Source organism: Mus caroli, unplaced genomic scaffold (assembly GCF_978045245.1).
Source record: "Mus caroli unplaced genomic scaffold, Mus_caroli_1 scaffold_15, whole genome shotgun sequence".
Lineage (NCBI taxonomy): Eukaryota > Metazoa > Chordata > Mammalia > Rodentia > Muridae > Mus > Mus caroli.
In genome coordinates, this window is record NW_028227270.1 from 27,915,264 (window position 1) to 27,938,567 (window position 23,304).

Sequence of the window (23,304 nt, forward strand, 5' to 3'; positions counted from 1 at the left end):
GAAGAGGCTGAGGTCTAGTGTTTGTGAGTCTGTGTCGTCAACATCCACAATTGTAACAGTGTGCTTTTATGTGTCTGCATTATGTGTCTGAATTCTTCAGAGCATTTAAAAAAATTGTCAGTCATTCTTGCCAAGTTTATACTTGTAGTATGTATAACATAGGTATTGTGCTGTATATGTATTTAACTGTGAGGTACTGTCAGCTTTCGTAGCTGTAATTTAAGGCGTCTTGCATTACTCATGAGAAAAAGAACACATGTAAAATATTAAACCCATTCCAAGCACATGCTTTGCCCTTGAAATCTTTGTTTGTAACATAGTCCTACCCCATGATTTTAGATTAAGAGAGGCTTGTTTTTGTTTGTTTGTTTTGAAACAAGGTCTTGATAGTCCTGGCAGGCCTGAAATTTACCAGCAGAGGCTGGCTTCCTGCATGCTGGAGATTTGTTCTTTAAAACAATGTCAGTATTGCATTTTCAGGTGGGAAGAGACAGGACCAGGTAACCCAGCCCTAACCTTTATGTCGTCTGGGAAGACACTTAGGTAGTGTGGGAAGGGAAAGTCATTGGAGCTCAAACAGACCACTGTTTTTATTTATTATAAAAAGAAAATTCTTGATAATAAAATTAAAAGGTTAAAATTGTGAATTAATATAATTGGTAATGCTTTTCATGAAGACAATAATGAACTTGAAATACATACATTTTCTAAATTAATGCTTAGATACTGATAATCCCATGAGCATTTGAATTTTGTTCAAATTTAAGCTGTGGTGGCTTGAATGAGACTGGTCCCCGTTTGGACCCCATTTGGATGCTAATCATCAAGAAGCAACAGTGCTTGAGAAGGATTAGGTCTGAGCTGTAAGCTGTCCTGAAGGAAACACTTTCTTTTATAAGAGTGGCCTTGGTCACAGTGGCTCTTCACAGCAATAGAACGTTGACTAAGACAAAGATTAAGCACTGTTTCTTTTGATTTGATTTTGATTTAAACTTAGGGTATTTTCTTTATAGTTATTAATTGAAGTAGAAGACACTTCAGCTAAGATGCTATTAAGGAACTAGTTATAGAAAGCACAGCAGCAGTTCAGTTATCAGAGTGCTTGCCTTCTGGTTAGCAGAGAATGCACAAGAACACTTAAGAAAGGAGCCATCTTCATGTAAAAGCTTGACAGCATTTTCTCTTTCACAACAGAAAATTTAAGCTAATGGTCTTTTTTGATTTCTGAGTATATATATTCTCAGGGTGTGTGTGTGTATGTGTGTATTGAAGCCAACTCATTTATTTCTTTCGGCCTTTGCCTAAAAGCATGTAAGCAAGTTCAAATTAAGTTTATATTTCCCTATTTGAGTTTTACTTTAGTACATGGAATATTGAACACTATCGTATGAGTATTTAAGATCTTGGTACTGTCCCTCAGAACATCTCTCAATGAAGGTAGTAAGCACATTTTTATGTGAACAGAACAACTCGATGGGTCTCAGATCTGCTTACTCTTTACGTCTAGAGAAAATGGTGATGTCTAGTTTCTAGGTGTCATGATCCCATGACTTGGTATATGTGAAACATCTAACATAATGCCTGCTTTTGAATTGAGAAGAGGAACCATTGACATTTGTGTTAGGGTGATAATACATTGTTCCCCTAAATCTGAACAAGCTATGATGTAGACATTGAAAGTTTGTTTTGTGGTAGGTTATATTAAAGCTCTTTTTTTTTCTTTTTCTTTTACTGTTTTATGACTGTGTTTTTATTTTTCCCTTATGTATAAGAGGTGCCCTTCTCTTCTTTGGTTCTATGCATATTTTCTAAATGTATAGATGTCTCTCCCTGCCACTTACATAGTGGAAGCTAAACCTAGACAGGACTGTTGTACAAGCAGGCTAGCACTTTAATAGCTGAGCTGTTCCCAGTTCCTTTACAGTTTAGTCTAAGATAAATGTCAGAGTGACCTTGGACAAATTCTTTAACAGGCTGGCCTTGAATTGATCTAACAGATTCACCTCCTGAGTCGATAGAGTTTCAAGCCTGTGCCTAGTTCTCCAGGCACACAGCCTTAAATGGTCTTCTCTCCATTATCAGTTCCACACCCAGCTCAGGAATCTGATTTTCATTTTTACTTATTTCATTCACTCATTTGTTCACTTGTTTTATTTTGTTCTTGATTTTGTTCTTGATTCTGTGGCCTGCTAGTCCTAGAAATCACTCTGTAGACCAGGCTAACCTCTGATTCCCCTCCCTCTGCCTCCTGGGCGCTGTGTGCTACCAGTGCCCGGCACTCATTTCTTTCCTAAAGCAGTTAATAATGTTATTTCCACTGCAGATGCAAAGCTTACAGGGTGGCACAGAAGCTATAGCTCAATTGGATCAGCTAGAATCTGACTACTACGATCTGCAACTTCAGTTGTATGAAGTACAGTTTGAAATCTTGAAGTGTGAGGAGTTGTTACTAACCGCACAGCTGGAGAGCATCAAAAGGCTTATATCAGGTATGGCATGCTTAACCACAGAAGTCCACACAAGATAGAGGGGGAGGAGCTGTGCTGCTCCTAGAGGAGCCCTTGAACTCAACCGTTTGGGCGACACATTGCGTTTGTAACGCAGTTTGTAGCGTGCCTGCTTTGTTAAAGGATTTTCATTTAGAATCAGAACTTTTGCAGTTGTGCCTGTGTGGTATGTGGGAGAGTGAGGACTGTATTTATTGAACACTTACTTTGCACCAGACACTGCTAAACATTTGCTTAATTTAGTCTGAGGTCTATTTCCTTACCCTTTAATCATGACTTAGTGAAGAATCTCATTCTTAACCACCACTTGTATAACAGAAAAGAGAGATGAAGTGGTATACTATGACACTTACGAAAGCATGGAGGCCATGCTGGAGAAGGAAGAGATGGCAGCGTCTGTGCACGCCCAGAGAGAAGAGCTACAGAAACTGCAGCAGAAGGCACGCCAGCTGGAAGCAAGAAGGGGCCGTGTCTCAGCCAAGAAAGCCTACCTCAGAAATAAAAAAGTATTGAAATCTTGTTTTTGTTCATTACTTTATCCTTGATCCATGTCTAATAATTCAAATTATGATTAGTAATATGATTTGGCCACTTTTACTTCCATTCTTAAAACGAAATATCCATTACCTATTCTCAGCCCCTTACATTAAATATATTTCTCTTAGAGGTGCCGTCTTACATACATCTGAATGGTTGCACTCTAGCTGTTCAGAGGGTTACTTGGCCAACGGACATGGTTTCTGCATCCCTGCAGGAGAGGTTTCCCTGATGGAGAGATGTCAGTACCATAGCCTTACATAATGAGGTTGGGGTGTTAACAGAGTGAACTGACACACAGCTGTCAGGGTTAGACAGATCTCACGTGGTCAGTCCTGACCCTCCAGAGGTATAGAAAGAGTAGGCTCTAGTCTGGTAAAGGAGAGAGGGGCGAGTCCTCATTAGCTCCTGTGCTTCTAAGTAAAACAGGTCTCATGAACTTTGCTAAGTTTTATACATTTTATATTTTTCTAGGAAATTTGCATTGCAAAACACCACGAGAAGTTCCAGCAGCGTTTTCAGAGTGAAGATGAATATAGAGCCCATCATACAATACAGATAGTAAGTAGGGGCTTCTGGGGCCTTGGAACAGAATCTTACTTGTGTGTACTCAGACACCATGTGTAACCTTCGGGCTTTCCACCTGTTTACTTTGTTCCTAGAAATAACAATTCTGAGATTTCCAAGTGAATGCCTAGGCCAGTTGCCGGGCTCTGTTCTCTGACGAGCCCATAACACACGGATAACCGTGTGTGCCACGTGACGGGTCACTTTATCCGTTTTAGGCGGCCATCTCCTCAGAGTTCCCCTTTTGCTCCTGACTCTGTTCTCAGAAATCCTCTCTCTCTACGAGAACTTCCACTTTTCCTATTTCCTGCCTAAGCTAATAGATCAAAGACATTTTATTGACAGGGGTGCTTCTATAGAGATTCTCTCTACACCTGTATCTGAAAAGGTCTAACTATTGCATGAGAATTATGTCAACTGTGAATGATTATGTTTGAATGAATGAATGAGTGATCAGTTTTAGGCAAAATACATATGAGAGTTCCATGTGTCCTTCCCAGCTGCACCTCCAGCTTTCTATTACTATTACAGTTGTACATGTCTTACAGTTAATAGTGGTTAGTGTTGGCACATTGTTCCTCTTGATTACATTGAAGTTCTTGCCTGGTATTGTGAGATCAGATGCAAAATGACATGAATCTGTGACTGTAGGATCAGATTAATTTTACTGCCCTATGTATGTTTGGAATATACACATGTCGCATATTCAGGTTGACTTACTTTACTTAATAGTGCAGATTGAACGTTTGGATTGTTGGATACTAAGGTAAGATTATATTGTTTTAAGAAACTATCAGGCTGTTCTACAAAGTAAATGTGCTAGCGTGCACTTACCCAACATTAACTGAGAGCTCTATATTGTTAAACCCTATTCGGCTTTTTGTTGTTTTCAGAGTGATAGCTGTTGTAATAGGTAGAGTAGTATCTCAGGAGTTTAGTTCTCATTCTCAAGTGACTGCTGCTGAGCACGGTTTTCTGTGATCATCAGATTCCTTGCTCAGGGTTTTTACTTTTTGACAGGACACCATACAGAGCATGACCTTAAAGTCACTATATAGAGAACCTCCTCTCCTCCCCCCAGGTGTGCACCCACTCTGGCTTTTGTTGAGTTTTAAAAGAGTTCTTTATCAGATGTCTTTTACTGTATTTTCCCTAGTATACAGTTATCCCTAAGTGTCCTCTGCAGAGGTTTTACTTTGAGCAAACCTGAGTTCCTAGTTGCTGTGTTTCACGCTATGATGTGTCTCATGCTATGTTATATCTCTCATTTAAACAATGTAAGGCTTTTGTGCTTTACATTTTACACTTAGGCCTACAACCTGTTTTGAGTTAAGTTGTCTGGAAAGTCTGAGGTGTTTACATCCCCTTTTGGCATGCTCATGTCTGTTTGCCTCAGCACCACTTGTTGGACAAATTGCTGATGTTCCCTGGCCTTGCCTTTGTCCTTTAGTCAAAGGTCAGGTAACCTTGTCTCTAAGGGTCTGTTTGGAGGTTGTTTTATTAACCCTAGGCTTTTCCTTGCAGTCTGCCTAAAGTTTAGAATACCACAAGATAATTTCAAGGTTTGGATTGAGACTCTTGATAAACTTGAGAAGAAGCAATTTTATTGAATTTTACTGTTTACAAACGTGGACTAATTTTCCTATTTATCAGACTTTTATATTTCCTTCTTCTTTTTAAAAGATTTTACTTCTTTATTTTTATATATATGATGAGTACACAGTAGCTGTTTTCAGACACACCAGAAGAGGGCATCAGATCTCATTATAGGTGGTGGTGAGCGACCAAGTGGTTACTGGGAACTCAGGACCTCTTGAAGAGCAGTCAGTGCTCTTAATTGCTGAGCCATCTCTCCAGCCCAGAATTTTATATTTTCTAGTGGTATATTTCATTTTCTTTATTTCATTTTCTTGTCTTACTGCATTAGCTAGGACCTCTAATATGATATAAGAAAGGATGGATGGAGGGACACCTTGGCCTTTTCCAGTTAGCAGAAAGCTTTGTCTTCTTACTATTGGGTGTGATGTCATGTTTGTCACGTTGAGGAATTCCTGCTGTCCTACATTCCCAAGTGTCTGTGTGTAACTAACTAGCTACATTAGGCATTTCCTTCTTTCCCATTATGGTACTATATCATATTTACATACAGTGAGTTCTGATAGCAGTGGGTTTTGATATGGAGCTTATAAATAATTGAGTATCAAAAATGCTCGGATGGCTATATTTTTCTGTACTTGCTTATTTTATAGCTTCTTTTCTTCCTTTGGCCATCACCCAAAGATCAGTAAACTTTAGTTCATCTTTAGTTCCTTAAGCTAATTTGGCACAATTTAGCTAAAGCTGTCCCTTATTATCATAATTAAACAGGAAATTAGTCACTTATCCTTAAATTATATGACTGTCTTTCTCTTAGCTAGAAATAGCAAATTAATTATTGCCCTTTCATTTCTAAGTCTGTGGGTCAGAAAGTGCTATGTAGAGTTAGACAAGGAATCAGACTGGTAATGATGGTGCCCCATTCTCATTTGTACCTGGGTTCTTAGTTTAGTTACTGACATTCTATTCTTAAATTTGTCCACAAAGAATTTTCTAAGGACAAGGAGAAAGAAATAAAAACACTCAGGAATCTCAGAGATAAACGTTATCTTAAAATTTGACCAAACATCAGAATTAGATAGAACATGTGATGTGATGGAGAATAGAAACAAAGTAAGTCATTGTAAAGCATACATATTCAGGGAAAGGAGAATCGGCTTCAGGCGTGGCCATTTGAGTTACCTCAAATTCACACGAAAACTACGCAATCCTCCCCGATGACATAATGCTGTAAGTTTGCATTGTTTGTGTTGGAGGACATCGTTCAGCGCTGTCCTTGCCTGCATTCAGCTGCAGCTCATGTGCATGGCTCATAAATCACAGGTTGTGCATGCTCAGAATCTTCGATTGATTACAATTGATAAATGCCTCTCAAAGCCTCTTTTGAAACTTACGTTTTCTTTGTTGGAATTTCTTGGGTGATATAGCATTTAAAATATAACTCCTAATACATTAACCGTATTGTTGAAAGTTTTCCATAGAAACCACATAAGTTAAAAGTGCAGCTCCGAGGGGAGTTTAACATCTAATACTCACTCTTAAAAACCTGAAGAGAGAATGTGGTTTGCTTGCTGACTAGCACTACCCTTAACAAGTCCCCAAATAGGAAAAGTATGGTCAGAAAACAAATCGTGTTTTCCCATTAGAAACATCCTTCACAGATAAGGCGGTACACAACTCTAATCCTAGCATTTAGCAAATAAAGGCAGGAAGATCACCGAAAAATTGAGACCAGCATGGGTTACATAGAAACATTCTGTCTTAAAAGCAAAACAACAAAAACATACTTACAATGAGCATGTGGTATATGTCTGTAATCTGGAAGCTGAGACAGAGGATTCTAAGTTTGAGGACAGATTTGGCTTTGGACATGGCAATCTAGTAAAACTGTCTCAAAAATATCAAAAGATCACACCAGGCTGGGATATAGGTCAGTGCCTTGGTTAACTCTTACCAGTGAAGCTTGTTCCTGTGGTAAGTGGATATTAACAGAGACACAGTTGGACAGTGTTTAGAGATTGCAGACTACTCTGTCCTAAGCAGGTTGTCTTCATCACACCCCTGCCCTCAAGGCTCAGGGATCTATCTGTATGGCAGAGAAGATGAAAAGATCCTAAGAACCAGAGGTGGTATATGATTCCAAGGAGACTGTCTTCCAGATACAACAAGACTGATACACTTAATAACACAGCACTGACTAAGAAGCTGCCTGCAGTTAATTCCCACGGTCAAAGAAAAATTCAGTTTTCTCTAGTGGAGTCCTACTGGGTATATAACATACTCCCTGTGTTCTGACTGTGCCATATCCAATCCCTGTCCTTAGATTTTCTCACAACACTACAATACATTATTGGGCTGGCAAGGGCTCAGTGGGTGGGTAAAAGTGCTTGCCATATATGTCTGTGACCCGAGTTGGTGCCTAAGATAGAAGTGGAAGGAAAGAATTGATTCTAAAAGTTGCCCTCTGGCGGCTAAAGAGAGGTCTCAGTGGTTAAAGAACACTGTCTTCTCTTCCAGAGGACCTGAATTTAATTCCCAGCACCAATGGCAGCTCACAGGTGTCAGTAACTCCTGTTCCAGGGGATCCAACACCCTTATATAGTTATATATATAGTCAGAACACCAGTGTACATAAAATAAAAATAGATGAATTTTAAAAAGTTGTTCACCTCCTACCTCCATCATTGGTGAAATTAGAAAACTGATACTCTTCCCCCGCGCCCCCCCCCAGCATATTGATTGATGCTCTACCTCCACCTAGAAATCCCCACTCTATTAGCCAATCAGTGCATGCTGAGTTCAAGGCCAACCTGAATTTCATTGTGAGAACTTTTATCAAAAAAACCAAAACCAAACAAACAAACAAACAAAAAACCTCAAGGTTTCTTTTAGCACAAGCTAAAAGAAAAAGGATGCCAGCCCCACCCTTCTCCTGATGTGTGATGCAGTATGTAGTTGGCTCATAAATCAGTGACCAAGAACTTGGACTTGTTCCTAAACAGCCTTTCTTACCGGTTTGTTAGATGGAAACTATTTTAACAAATTACATCACTTTTTCTAGTGTGTGACCTTGAATGGTTTTCTTATGTAAACATGTTTTACCCCCTTTGTATTTTGTGCCTATGTTTGATCACACATCAGATATTAAAATATGCCCTAAGCATTTTTTTCACTACTACTCCTAAGATTAGTTATGCCTGGTGGTATTGACACATGCCTTTAACCCTAGCACTCAGGAGTCAGAGGCAGGTGTTTAAGTTTAATATGAGCAGTTTTAATTTAGCGACTTGACAAGCAGTGTTTGTCTCAACCAGTTGAAAACCTTCATTGTGTATATTGTGATGTGTGATCATTATAGAAGAATAAAACAACCCAAAGTAAAGCTACAAGTTAAAAAATGAATTCCAAAATTGTTACTACTTCAGACGTACTTGCAGCTTTCAAGGCGCAGTCATCCATCACTAGCCCTGTGTGGTTTCCTTTCTTACTGTCTTGGAATGGGACAAGGATAACCTGTCTTGTACTCACTGGGTTATCTCCACCCTAACATGCCCATTCTTGAGGTCCAAATGATTTCCTGTGTTGTAAATCGGAATCTTTTATATCATTGGCTATTCTGTCTGTTGAGACAAGGTTTCACTGTCTTGCCCAGACGGACTCAGAATGAATGCCCGTCTTCCTACTATCATGACCTCCAAGTGCTGTTTTTTACTCTGGATACAGGTTCTTTCTGAGGTGTTTTTTTTTTTTCTTTGTAAATATTATTACTAAATTATATTATCCAGATATCTTCACACCTATTCTCACACCTTATTTTACTTTTTTAAATGTAGAATAGAGTTCACAACAATCCCTCTGTATTTGTTTCTCAAGTATTATAATTATAAATGTGCATCACTGGGCCTTGGCTATGTGTGTGTGTGCGCATGCTTGCATACATACATGTGGTAACATGCTTGAATGCTAGAGCTCCATTTCTGTTGTCTGTCTTAGTCTCTTTCCTTTTTAGTTGTCTGTGTAGGGTCTCATTGCCCCAGTGGCTACACTGGCTGGCAGTCGCTTCAGGAATCTGCTTGTTGGTACCTCCTTCTACACATGGCTTCTCACTCTTTGCAGTAAGCACTTTGCTGATTAATCCATCTTTGTTCCTTTCCTTTCCTTTTCTTTTTCTTTTTCTTTGTTTGTTTTGAGACACCACAGGGTCTTTTTTAGTGACAGCTGTCCTGGAACTTACTATGTAGACCAGGCTGGCCTTGAATCCAGAGACCTCTCCTGACTTTGCCTCTTGAGCACTGAGATCAAAGGTTTGTGCCACCACTCCCAATCCACCTCTTACATTTTTAAGGAAACAAAGATCTTTTGATTGTAGGCTTTGATATCATCATCCAAGCACATAGAGCAAGAACTGCTATTGTCAGGGCTGAAGTTGAGCCATGAGATGAAAGGGTGAGAGAAAAGAGCTTAATTCCTAGGTGAAATTAGTCTGAGAGGCAGCTCGAGTTTGGCTTTGTCTCTGGTTTTAAATATGACTGCTTCCTGAGTTTGTGTGTCAGCCTTGAGCAGGTCATGGTAATCTCTCATTCCGTGCTGAAGTGGGGAGGATAACTTAACATTAGAAAAGTGATAAAACTTGGTCATACTCAGGATTTTCTTTCTGCACAAAACATCATGACTAAGAAGCAAGTTGGGAAGGAAAGGGTTTATTTGGCTTACACTTCCATGCTGCTGTTCATCACCAAAGGCAGTCAGGACTGCAACTCAAGCAGGTCAGGAAGCAGGAGCTGATGCAGAGGTCATGGAGGGATGTTCTTTACTGGTTTGCCTCCCCTGGCTTGCTCAGCCTACTCTCTTATAGAACCCAAGACTACCAGCCCAGAGATGGTCCCACCCACAAGGGGCCTTTCCCCCTTGATCACTAATTGAGAAAATGCCCCACAGCTGGATCTCATGGAGGCATTTCCTCACCTGAAGCTCCTTTCTCTGTGATAACTCCAGCTGTGTCAAGTTGATACACAAAACCAGCCAGTACACACTTTGCCTACCTAGAAAGTCTTCATTTGTTTAACTAAAATATAATCTGACAAATGAGATTTTGTTATTGTAACTCTTAGGTAATTCAGCAGGAAGGAGAAAGTTACAAACATCAATGTTAATAGCACGCCTACTACAGGGTGTAGTATTACCCACATGATTCATGAACAATATTGGAAGCATATTTTTCTAACTGCTGGTTGATACACTGTATAACATTAAATTAACATGGTTCCCCTCCTTTCAAAGAAAAGGGGTTTAAGCTGAAGGCGGCAGAGGCAGGCAGATCTCTGAGTTTGAAGCCAGCCATGTCTTATCGAGTTCTGGGACAGCCAGAGCTACACAGAGAAACCCTATCTTGAAAACAAAAACAGACAAATGAAAAATTACTGATGTGGCAGTTGCTGATTTTATTTGAAGAGTCACTTATATTTGAGTAGGCTGAATGTGAAGCCAGAAGTAATTCTGACAAAATTTGTTCTAGCCTAAACCCCTGAGACAAAGCAGTGTACAGTTTACTTTATCTGACCACTGTGCACTTATTGGAAGTATAGAGTTTTGCATTGTTCAGTGAATCATCTTAACTAATTTGTTTGACATGTTAGGGAGAAATCTTCTCCTTTCCCTTTCTCTTGTTAAAATAAATTGGGCACCGTATAATGCGATCACTTTCTTCTTTACCAGAAGAGAGACAAATTGCATGATGAAGAGGAAAGAAAAAGTGCCTGGGTTAGCCAAGAGAGACAGAGGACACTGGATAGACTTCGAACATTTAAGCAGGTAATAGAAATGTGCTAATGTTTGATTTACATTGCTCTTCAGAGAGAGTCATAGGACACTCTGATTGTAGGAGTTCTGTTTAGAGTGTATTCCCAGCTGGAGCAGTTAAATTGGCTAAGTCAGCAGTAATATTCTTTTGGCCCCTGGAGCACCACCTCCTGAGTATATAAAGAGAGATAGTGTCAAGAAAGCCTGGAATCTTTTGAATTAAAAAAAAATTGTTAATGTCAACAGTACAAAAACACTTTATTTCACTCCTATCAGAAAATTATCAGGTATTTTTTTAAAAGGTGCCCTATAAACCCCTCCCCCCTTATTTAAGCATTTGAAAATAGTTTCTTAGTATGTACATTGGGTTTTATGTACTGCTTCTTCCATTGAAGATTAAAGTCACTTGGCTAGTTTTCTTGTTTGTGAGATAAGGTCTTTCTATGTAGCACTGGCTAGACTGGAATGTATATCAGGCTGCCCTCAGACTCTTGTGTGCTGGGACTAAACACAAGGCCCTGCCCATGTTGTTTTTAAGCAGTTGGCTTAATTAGGTAAAAGAATAAGAGGGAACAAGTCTTAGCATATTTGATAGTAGATAATAAAGGAGCTGGGGATAATTGTTTCAAAGGAATTGACAGGCACAGGTATTCTAGTTTGTTTGCTTGTTTGTTTTTTCCCTGTTTCGAATAAAATCAGTAAAGAGCTAAATGAATAACATTCTGTTAAAGAAATAACTAAGCGACTGGGCGTGGTGGTGCACGCCTCTAATCCCAGCACTCGGGAGGCAGAGGCAGGTGGATTTCTGAGTTTGATGCCAGCCTGGTCTACAGAGTGAGTTCCAGGACAGCCAGGACTATACAGAGAAACCCTGTCTCGAAAAACCAAAAAAAAAAAAAAAAAAAAGAAAGAAATTAAGCATTTGTTATCAAGTTAGTTTCATACAGTATACTCATTCAGTAACTGTGTTATTTTAGAGGTACCCCGGGCAAGTCATCCTTAAATCGACCAGATTACGAGTGGCGCATTCACGAAGAAAAAGCACAGCAAGCCCTGTGCCCTGTGAGGAGCAGTGTCACTCTCTGCCAGCAGTGCTGCAGGGGCAGGAGAAGACAGAGGTGGGGGAAGGAGGAAGCCAGCTTGGGCCTTCACAGACAGCAGAACCCCGAAGCCTTGTCCAACTTGAAGACACTTCATCAGAACAACTTGAATCCACCTCATTACCTCCTCGTGCTGTTGTCAGCCCTGAACTGCCTCCTCCACAGTCAGCTCCACTGCTGACTAGTATTGACCCCAAACCGTGTTCTGTTACTATAGATCCTCTCCCACCCCCTCTTCCTCCAACACCTCCCCCTCCCCCTCCACCCCCTCCACCCCCTCCCCCACCCCTGCCTGTTGCAAAGGACAATGGGGCCTCCACCACTGCAGAGACACTGGAGAAAGATGCACTTAGGACGCAGGGCAATGAGAGGAGCATCCCAAAGTCAGCCAGTGCACCTGCGGCACACCTCTTCGATAGCAGCCAGCTGGTCAGCGCCCGGAAAAAGCTCAGAAAGACTGCGGAAGGGCTGCAGAGGAGGAGAGGTGAGTGCACAGGGCCTGTATGGTGCTGGTGTGAAGGGAAGCACAGGGAAGGAGCTTTGCCTTGAATTATGTGTTGCAAAGCTTAAAATACAATTTTTGAACATTATTTGATAGTCATGTTTCTAAGCTAGCCTCTGAAGTGACATTTGATTAAGTAGTACTTTTTGTGCTCCGTAAGAAAAGGCCATCTGACCATCTAGAGACTGCCATATCCAGAGATCCATCCCATGATCAGCATCCAAACGCTGACACCATTGCATTCACTAGCAAGATTTTGCTGAAAGGACCCAGATATAGCTGTCTCTTGTGAGACTACGCCGGGGCCTAGCAAACACAGAAGTGGATGCTCACAGTCAGCTATTGGATGGATCACAGGGCCCCCAATGGAGGAGCTGGAGAAAGTACTGAAGGAGCTGAAGGGATCCGAAACCCTATAGGTAGAACAACAGTATGAGCTAACCAGTACCCCGGAGCTCTTGACTCTAGCTGCATATGTATCAAAAGATGGCCTAGTCGGCCATCATTGGAAAGAGAGGCCCATTGGACATGCAAACTTTATATGCCCCAGTACAGGGGAACGCCAGGGCCAAAAAAATGGGGAGGGTGTGGGGGACTTTTGGGATAGCATTGGAAATGTTATTGAGGAAAAGATGTAATTAAAAAAAAAAAAAAAAAAAAAAAAGAAAATGGGATGGATCTCTGGATATGGCAGTCTCTAGATGGTCAGATGGCCTTTTCTTACGGAGCACAAAAAGTACTCCTTAATCAAATGTCACTTCAGAGGCTAGCCATCTATTTGGTCACAGTTTAGTGTTGAAGACGTAAGAGTGATCTTCATATGAAAGACAAAGAACAGGTAGTTATATGTGCAACTCATCAGATACACAATGTGCATTAGTAAAGCTATTTCTAAACACAGTTATTTCCCTTGCCTTTGTGGGACTTTGTGTTTGCATAGGGGCAAATATACAGAGCAACTTGCATATTACATATTGATCGAGAATATTCTGTAAAATCTTTCATAATACAATCTGAATAGAATCTCACACGTGAAATAACTGTAAAAATGCACTGACAGTGAACCAACATTAAATTGTGTGTGAGGGGTCGGATGAGGGGGTAGTTGTGTGTGGGAGTGTTTGTGTGTGGGGAGTGTGTATGTGTTCACGTGAGTGTATGAGAGTGTATGTGTATGTGTGAGGTGTATGGGAGTATGTGGGGTGATGTGTGGGAGTGGTGGGGGGCAGATGAGGGTGTATGTGTGTAGGGGGAGATGTGTGGGAGTAGGGGACTGATGGCAGTATGTTGAGGGTGAGTCGACTTTTAAGATTGTTTCAGTTCTTGTCTGCCTTACTTATTGAGAGTTTGCCTGTGAACCTGGAGCTTAACGTTTCAGGTTGACTGCCTAGCCAATAACTCTGCCCAGCCTATCAGCCTCTGCCGTGTCCTTGCATCTCCCACGAGCTGGGGTTATAGCACTGTGAGCCCAACTCTGTCCAGCTTTTATATGGATGCTGGGTTTCTGAACTTGGGGACAGCAGCAAGGACCTTACCACACTGAGGCATCTTCCAATATTAAATTTAAAAAACAATAAGAGAAAGCAATATGTAATCAATCACTGTCGTACTTTAGATTGGTTTGTGGGTACAAAAAGGTCTCACATGTCATCAAGACGTGTCCTATTCAGCGGGCGTGGGAGGTCACACAGATTGGCTTTTAAGAGCAATGATCCTTATTGATTGTTTTATTTGTTTTCCAAAGTGAGTTCACCCATGGATGAAGTGTTAGCATCCTTGAAGCGTGGTAGCTTTCATCTGAAAAAGGTTGAACAGCGAACTCTGCCTCCTTTTCCTGATGAAGATGATAGTAATAATATTTTGGCGCAGATAAGGAAAGGGGTAAAGTTGAAGAAGGTTCAGAAGGAAGTTTTGAGAGAATCCTTCACACTTCTGCCTGATAGCGACCCTTTGACACGGAGTATCCACGAAGCTCTAAGAAGAATCAAAGAAGCGTCCCCAGAGTCAGAGGATGAGGATGAGGCTTTGCCTGGCACAGACTGGGAGAACTAGCAGGTACCTGAGCCTTGGTCCTTAGCAGCCAGCTTTCCGGCTCTGGCTTCGCTGATGAGCTCCAGCATTGGCTGTGGAGTCTGTGGTGTGCGTCGTGTATGGCTTCATTATAGAGCATGGGTAATAGATATGTGAATTCCAATTTTTAACTCAAAAATATTCAGTTCAGTGTCTGTTTTTTAAATCTTGTCCCTTTATACAACAGTCCCCCTTGTGACTAATCATGTGTATTTCTAGTGCATTACTGCTGCAGTTGTTTTCTTTCCTCTATGTGCCTTTTAAGTTCCAGGCTAGTCTGGAACTCGTAGTGATTTTCTTGCCAGCATGGTATGCACTAAATAGTATGGCTGGCAAAGTATTTTATTTCTGTTTTTCAGTGTGTGTGTGTGTGTGTTGGTGGGTAGTATATATTCAGTACCCTCAGAGACCAGAAAAGCCCATTGGGTCCTTAGAGATAAAGTTATAGGCAGTTGTGAGCCCTCTGACATATAGTCTAGGTCTTCTTCAGGTCTTCTTGCAGGGTTTCAAGAGCGCTGAATCATTAAGCCATTTCTCCAGCTCTGGAAAGCACCTTTAAAAGACTTCTAGCTGTGTGGTTTTTCTATTTTGCTCATTAAAAATATCTACAGTGTAGTTATATTTCAAGTAAAGAGATATAGTCTTATTTTTAACTTGACCAGAAAAGCCTTTTTAACTGAACTCCTTAAGTTAGGCTTACTGAATTTTGATCCTTTCTTAGCTACCCATAAGGGAGTTTTCTCAGTCTAGAAAATTATTAAGTTGTCTGGTTATATAGCTTTCTAAATATCAAACTATTCAGCCATACTGTTGTTCTTCATTGTCTATAATAAACATTATAGCTACATTGATAAATAAGTTATAAACAACTTGAATCCTGTGTACCGTATAATTGTTTACACACATGCATTGTAATTATTGCAATCTGCTGCTTGCTTGCTGACTCCTGCAGGGTACCCCTTCCCCCCCCCCCCAAAATGGGATCTCATCTTGTAGCTTTAGCTGGTCTGGCCATTAGATATATAGATCAGGCTAGTCTTTGCCTCCCTTCTCATCTGCCTCGGTCTTTGTGAGTTGTGACATTAAACGTGTGTGCCACCAAGCTCTGCTGCTGTTTATTAAAAGCTAATTATGAAATTATTAGCACAAATTATACTACATTAAAAGAATAGTGATTATGGTATATGTCATAAGTTAGTTACATAGTTAAAGGATTGAGGACTTAGAGGCCAGCCTTTATTATGTATCCAAACTCCATCTCGAAACAAAAACAGACAAGCAAACCCCAGAGCGAGAGGGAGCACTCTTTCCAGAGGGGATATAGACAAGACAGTTGGGTGTGGTGGCACACACCTTTAATCTCAGGCATTCAGAGACAGAGGAAGCATCTCTGAGTTCAGTCCAGCATGGTCTACATAGTCATCTCCAGGACAGCAAAGACTACAGACAGATCTTGTGTCATGGGGCTTGTGGGGGGAGCTTATTTTTAAAATAAATTTTAACAGGGATGTATACAGGGTCATCTTAGGACAAGGGGGTGTGTACCGTGGTCCTGGACTACGTATGAATCTATGAACTAGCCTTCGGCACTTGTTAAGTGTGGATTCCTGTCTTTGACTCCAAATCTAAGTGGATTTTTAATGTATATGGAAGTGCACATGGATTTTTAAAACTTGGTGCAATAAAGTATGAAGTATTCAAACAAAGCATTACTCCTAAAAGGATTGTTACCTGTAACTTTAGGACCTAGAGGTGCATTTGGAAAACACCTTTCCCTGCACTGTGTCCCCCAGGCTCACACACAGGCTAAAATCACACTCTCTCCAGCATGTGGTTGAGCACTGCCTTCCCTCTGTGTTTCCTTTTATTGCTGTTCTGTGCAGAGGCCCTGATTTCAACCATTTTGCTCATATATGTGTATATTATACTGTACTTTATAAAAAAAGGCTGACATTTATTTTCTTAAGAAACGTAGAGGATAGAGGAAACACCTCAGTGTTTCTAATTAGTGTGTTGATATTCAGAGGCTCGGGTTGTCTTCCTAGAGTCTTTTCCATAGTAGATATTCATGTATCACCTCCCTCTTTATTGTTCTTGCTCCTGCTATGTCTCCTGTGGCTTCTCCTGCTGCTTACATGTGTATCTCAGCCAGTCACCACTGGTCGCTTGCTCGCTCGCTCGCTGTCCTTAGTTCTGTTGCTACAGTAGCTTCTGCCAGCATTTCCATGCTTATCTTCTCCCATCTCACCAGGTCTTGGCTGACACGTAAGACAGGGCCTCAGCATCATGTATATTTCAGGTGAGGTGATTTACATGTCTGGGCATGAGTGTCAGGACACTTTATGAGGGACTGCAAGGGGCTGGTAGTTCTTAAAGTATTGAAACAGCAGATGTGTGATCTATACACCTTTTGAAAGTTTTAGAGTTCCTTTTGAAAGATGAATGTTGCTCTGCCTCATCCTACTGTAAGGCTTCCCAGAGATAGCCTTGCTAACAGTGTCCTGAAGTAGCTTCATGAGACAGAATTATACTTTATGACAAGGTTCTGATTTGTCTCATGAAGGGTCTTTCTCAAACTTCATCTTTTTTTTTTAAAGATTTATTTATTATTATATGTAAGTACATTGTAGTACATTCAGACACACCAGAAGATGGCATCAGATCTCATTACCGATGGTGTGAGCCACCATGTGGTTGCTGGGATTTGAACTTAGGACCTTTGGAAGAGCAGTCAGTGCTCTTACCCGCTAAGCCATCTCTCCAGCCCTTTCTCAAACTTCTAAGTATAACTGTGAAAGAAAATGGGGCACACATATCATTCTAAGAAAGCTGCAGAAAAGGCAACACAAGAAATTTATCCTAATGATGTTTATGTGACAGGGCTACAGCAATACCTTTCAGTATGCAGGTGACATAACATTTTGAATAGTTACCCCTCTGCACTTAGCCTTTTAGATATTAAGGCCCCAAAACCCAGGTTTTGATTCAGATGCTATTTTTATGTTGTAATTCCTGCTAGCACATCTCAGTGAAGTATCAGAAGCTTCTGAGTCCCACAAGCTGTGTTTCAGATACTCAGTGTCCGTGTATAACTTCAGAAACACGTTGCTTGTTGATGTATATTTAAAGAATGGTGTTTATCCTTCTTCTAATACGCCAGCTGATAAAACCTGTCTGCCTGTAGTGAAGTTTAAAGACACCCATTTAATAGGTGCTACTCTCCTAAGAGGAGCAGAAACAAAAGGGAATCCAACACTCTCAATAGTGACCAAAATCTGTGTGAAATGACTTTTATTCTTACTACTTAAGAATACAACCATCATGGGGCTGGAGAGGTGGCTCAACTGTTAAGATCATCGCCTGCTTTCCCATAGGCCCTGTATATAATTCCCAGTACCGACATGGCAGCTCAGTAGGTAACTTCAGCCACAGGGGATCTGATGCCCTCTTCTGGCCTCCACAGGCACTGAATGCACATGGTACACAGACATACTCAGGCATACACTCTTACACATAAAATAACATCTAACTTAAAAAATTATAAATATTTTATTTAAAGGAAATTCTATACCATTACCATATAGGTGACTATTAAAAACAGTGTGCATTGAAGATATTTCCAAGAATGTGAGGGAACAGACTTATGCCCTACAGGCATTTTGTTCTAATATTGTATCATTTTGTTTGCAAACAGGTGACTTAAGAGAGAAGAAAAATACCCATGGATGAAGACTGGCTCTGGTTCCTTTGGGGAAAAATCTAAGCTCTTGGTCCCACAGTTGGATTCCATTATGTCCTGAGTATATTGACAAAGTGGTATGAAAAAGGAAGCACAGACGGGAGGTTACTACTGTCCAGTCCCTCTCATTGATAGTGCAATGTTCCCGACTGCAGAGAACAAGCCTCCTGGAGACGGCTGTTCCTTCCCTACCACCCCCCCCCATCTGCCCAATCATAATCTCATAGTGGCCAGTCCCATCGCTAATGAATTCGAAGAACACTGGGTTGGCAGAGGTCTGCTGTACGAGCTACTTTGGGGTTCATCTTTCCGTGGACTGAGAAGACTCGTGCCGAAGCACAGCAACTTCCACGTCAGCTTGTAGAGACAGAGACAGGCTACAGAAGATATTGATCGAGGTGGTTATGGTCAGGAATTAAAAAAAAAAAAAAACATCATGAAATGCACTTAAAATTCCCACATTATTCATCTCCAGAGATGTTCAGTATCTGAGAAGCCAATGGAGATATACCTATCAATGTGTGCACCAGAACATGACACATTTAACAAGGCATATTTTTAAGAGTCCACAGTCTTACATTTTGTAAGAGTTTGAAGTTAAAATTTCCATGCTTTTAAAATAGCGTTTCATAATTCTGAATTTAGAATAGTTTGAATTTTATGTGCATCCTGTTTCTGAGAAGCAATGCTTTGTAATTGGATCTTTTTAGTCTTTTTGTTTGAACTACTGCCTGATTACTATAACTCAAGACTTTCCTATTGAGAATCACAAAGCAGATTCAACAGTAGGGATGCAGATCACAGGCCTGCACCCGGCTACGTCTTTATTGTTATGCTCCATGGTGAGGAGCATGTATTCAGTAAAGGTCCAGAAGGCAGCCAGGCCCGAAGCCTCCAGCTGGCATTTTAGTGGTTTTGTTTTTTGTTCTTTTATTCTGTGTATAGAACTTGAGGAGAGCATTTGTTGCTGTCACTAAATCTTTAAACTCACATGTGTAGATCCAATGCTGACCTGGCTGTATCTTAAAGGGTCCATTTATGAATGGGGCCGGCAGGGATGGTCACTGGCCTGATTATGTGGACATGCATGAGGGCAGATATGCTGGGCCCAGTTTACAGTACATTGTAGTGTGTGCTTTATATGGAGGAATTGAAATACCAAAAAGAACTTCATTTGTAGAAAGTTCTTCCCCAGCGTTGCCCAGAAACTTCCCTGAAGCGAAAGCCTCTCAATGCCCGCCATAGTTTTCCTCCAGGAACATGGCTTCCTTGTCACTTTTAAGAGATGTGTTTCTTTAATTATGAAAAATTCTTGTAACGGGTTATAGAAAACCAAATTTTTGCACTTAAAACATTCATGTTTATTGATGAGACTGGGAGCTCATGTAGCATTTACTTTATATATTGGTTTTAGTCCAAGCATAATTCACACATCTTGTCCGCAACAATTAAAACAGCTCTGATATATAAGCCTCATTCTAAGATGATCTGTGTGTCCTTTACACCCCCAGTAAAGCACCAAAATGTGTTTAACCCAGGGAGTCATTGGCTAGATAAAGAAATATTTTAAAAGCTTCAAAACTTACAAATATTCTAAAAATCAGCCATTGTTTATAAACTTGTAATATTTACAGATCTATCCATCGATGCATTATATATTCAGGTTCTTTATTTACTTACTTTTGAGACCAGGCCCTGCTTTGTAGCCCTGGCTGGCCTAGAATTTGCTGTGCAGACCAGGCACACTCTGCAGCAGTCTGCTTCTCTCTGCCTCTCTTATAGGTATGCACCAAGATGCCTGCATCCCTGGTTTTTGTTTTTGTTTTTTTTTTTTAAAAGATTCATTTTTAAAATTATTTTAAATTATGTAAACTCTGTACAGAGGCTCTGGCTTGGTTACTAGGAACCAAACGTGGGTCTCCTGAAGGAGCAGTGTGTGCTCTCAATCTCTGAGCAATCTCTCCAGTCCCTTTTTTTTTTAAACTATAGGAAAATATGAAATATAATTTATCAAAAGCCATTGTGTTGTACTCCGTTTTAGCACCAAATGCCTGGGCTTTGCAAGTGGGGATGAACTGGGACAATGAGCAGCTCTCAGCACATCCTGACAATCCAAGATTACAGCATGGAGCGAGCCTTCAGCCTGTTTTCAAGTAAATGATTTTCTCCCAACATGCCAGCTTCTCTGCCTCGGGAGTCTTGTTTTTGTACTGGAGCGAGGCTCAGTAGTGAAGTGCAAGACCTTATATTCCATCTCTAGCATTGCTTCTTAATCCTCAAGAAAAGATTTTTACTTCATAAAATCACACACATTGGAGTTACTCATAATAATATAATTTAAAATAACTAGTATACATGTGTTCATCAAATCACCAGGTGAGCCCTCATTAATTTAAAGTGGTTTTAGGGCCCCAGGAAAATGACAATAAGCATGATGTGTTTTTTCTCCCTTACTTTCCTAACACAGAAGTTTGGCTTAATTTTAGATGCAATCATCAGACCATAAGTGATAAGCTCTGGCCTTCACAGTTCGTTCATGTGTCTAGTTGTCATGGCAGTCAATCACTGTTTCCAGTTCCCAGTGTAGTTAGCCTTCCACGGTGCCCAGTATCCACAGACACTGCTTGTCTGTGCTGTTCCCAAGGGTTTTATACTGAAGATGGGAAAGCAGGAGACGACTAGATGCTTCATCTAGTGTTACTCTTCATACTTGAATGTCAAATTTCAAATATGTCCCCGATACAACCAAAATTATGTATGGTAGCCGATGTACTATGTATAGAAAAGATATCTCTACATTAAAGGTCCTAATTGTATTTTAGCAGTAAGAAATTGCTGGAGAATGAGGATTTTGGGGTCTAAGCAATGGCCCTATTTAAAGAGTGCTTTATATAGGGATGTGAAGTTCATGAGACAGCATAAAAACAATCATTCCTTAGTTGTTCATCATGCACTTAAAACTTTCTTCCCCCTCCCCCTTCCTGAGATGGGGTTTCTCCATGTGGCCCTAGCTGCTCTGGAACTCCCTCTATAGATCAGGCTGGCCTCAAACTCAGGGATTTGCCTGCCTCTGCCTCCTGAGTGCTGGGACTAAAGGCATGTGCGACTACACCTGTTGCAAACTCCATTTTTAAAAAGATACTGGTATGGTATAATGAACACTTTGTGGACTTTACAGTGTGTGTGTTCAGAGGGTTCTCATTTCTATAAATATGAATGTCGAACAATCCTTGGTACCACAGTAAGTCCTAGAATGTGGTAAGTTGCACGGTGTACTGCAGACACCACACATTAAGAATTAGAATTCAGTAGGATATAGAATGACAGCATCCATATGGCATGGGGGCACGCACATTGATACAGTTGCATTCTCTAGACTCCCTGAGACTTTATGGGATTCACCTACAGAATATGTTTGTATTTATTTAAGCCAATACTTTGAGTCCAGCCTTGTAATACACTCATCAACAGACATCAATCTGCACAGTGACTTTGGGTCTTTAGTGGGCCTGTCAGGGAGTTTTGAGCTTTCTTCATTTTACCAGTAAAATAAGTATAGATCATGAACAACTGCAGGACATTTCAGACTGTTGCTCAAGATGTAAGCACTTGACAGGGGAAGCAGAGACCTTTAATTTTTCCACATCTTTGCACTGAATATAAATGATTATATAAAGCTAAATGTGCATATTGAACATTTTATTTGTGCTTGGTGTTGCCAGTGACCATCAAGACTTTAGATGGAAGAGGGGTGAGAAAGCAGAAGCACCTTACTGCTGAGCACACTGTGTTCAGGCCTCACTACTGCAATAGTCAGGCCTGAACTTTATGTTAGAGCACATTAAAATCCTGCCTAATTGCTTGGAAATAGGATGGTATTTTTAGCCTATTTATGTAATGTAACTTAAAAGGTTTTCCCAGAAAGTGAGTTTATATTGTTATCTAAACTATCCCGTGTGTAAACAGAAGCTTTTAAAGGTAGGAGGCAGTCCTGATGCAGAGAGAGACAGTGAGAGAGACAGTCCACTAAATGTTCCCTGAGTTATGCTAAAGATGTTCTTATTTTAAATTTTTTGTTTTATCCACAGTAAATATACAATGTGGTATTTATATGACTTAATTGATTGAGCTCCAAGTTTATAAATGTACCCTCACTTCAAAGCACATTTTTTGGGCCACTGTAAGGTGCATATAGAGAAAATTCCTCTGAGGTTGACATGCTAAAGTGTTCATGAGAGCTGCTTCACTTCCACCCTCAGAGAACCAAAGGGGAAGTTTCATTTCTTTTTTTTTTTTTGGTAGATTCAGTTACAGTTAACAGTGGCCCAATTTGGGGTATTGGAAATGAATAGGGAAGTCAATGAAATGTTTAAAAACTAAAGGTATGGGCGTTAGAGTTGAGTTTTAACCGGAGAAAACATTTGTTCTTGCATGTTGTATAGTTAACTGTCAAGGGGTGCAATGCGGCATTTTAGGTTTCTCCATGCAAATTCCTTTGTCTTTCCTCTGAAGTCTCTGCAGTCACGGGTGGCATTTCCCTTTCCTGTGGTTTCCCCTTACTTGTGTGATGGAACAAGGGTTGCCTCCCATAGCAGGTTCTTACAATGTTTTTGACACAGTCCCCACTGCCTTGTTGAATCTCTCTCTGTATTGTATGCACTGCCAAGTGTGAAACCGTAATACGTAGTTTAATGAGAAACGGAAGGCTGCAGGTCACTTTGCATGAGTAAAGCCCACTGGGGCTACATAAACTGACACTTTTGTCATTTTACCCAGTTGTGGGTAAATGAAGATTACAACGGCAGACTGACTCACCATTACTTGCTTTGTGCAATGTTATAAAGGCAAAACACTATGCACTGTGCTTGGCTTTACAGATGGCATTCC

At 40.6% G+C, this 23,304-nt stretch overlaps 1 protein-coding gene across 2 annotated transcripts in view; it reads left to right on the top strand.

The window, feature by feature from the left end:
- Jmy (junction mediating and regulatory protein, p53 cofactor) overlaps positions 1 to 22,712 on the top strand; it is a 61,818-nt gene extending 39,106 nt beyond the window's left edge. The window contains exons 5-12 of one of the 2 annotated variants that reach the window (XR_003834631.2): positions 2,324 to 2,489; positions 2,826 to 3,013; positions 3,519 to 3,605; positions 10,923 to 11,018; positions 11,984 to 12,590; positions 14,353 to 14,663; positions 16,930 to 16,977; positions 18,373 to 22,712. Coding sequence is in view for 1 of the 2 variants with exons in the window: in XM_021180378.3 (XP_021036037.1) it covers positions 2,324 to 2,489; positions 2,826 to 3,013; positions 3,519 to 3,605; positions 10,923 to 11,018; positions 11,984 to 12,590; positions 14,353 to 14,660 (1,452 nt within the window). In the remaining variant the exon portion in view is untranslated. The remainder of the gene's footprint in view (positions 1 to 2,323; positions 2,490 to 2,825; positions 3,014 to 3,518; positions 3,606 to 10,922; positions 11,019 to 11,983; positions 12,591 to 14,352; positions 14,664 to 16,929; positions 16,978 to 18,372) is intronic. The other variant, XM_021180378.3, reaches the window with a different exon arrangement.
- Positions 22,713 to 23,304: the final 592 nt, after the last annotated feature.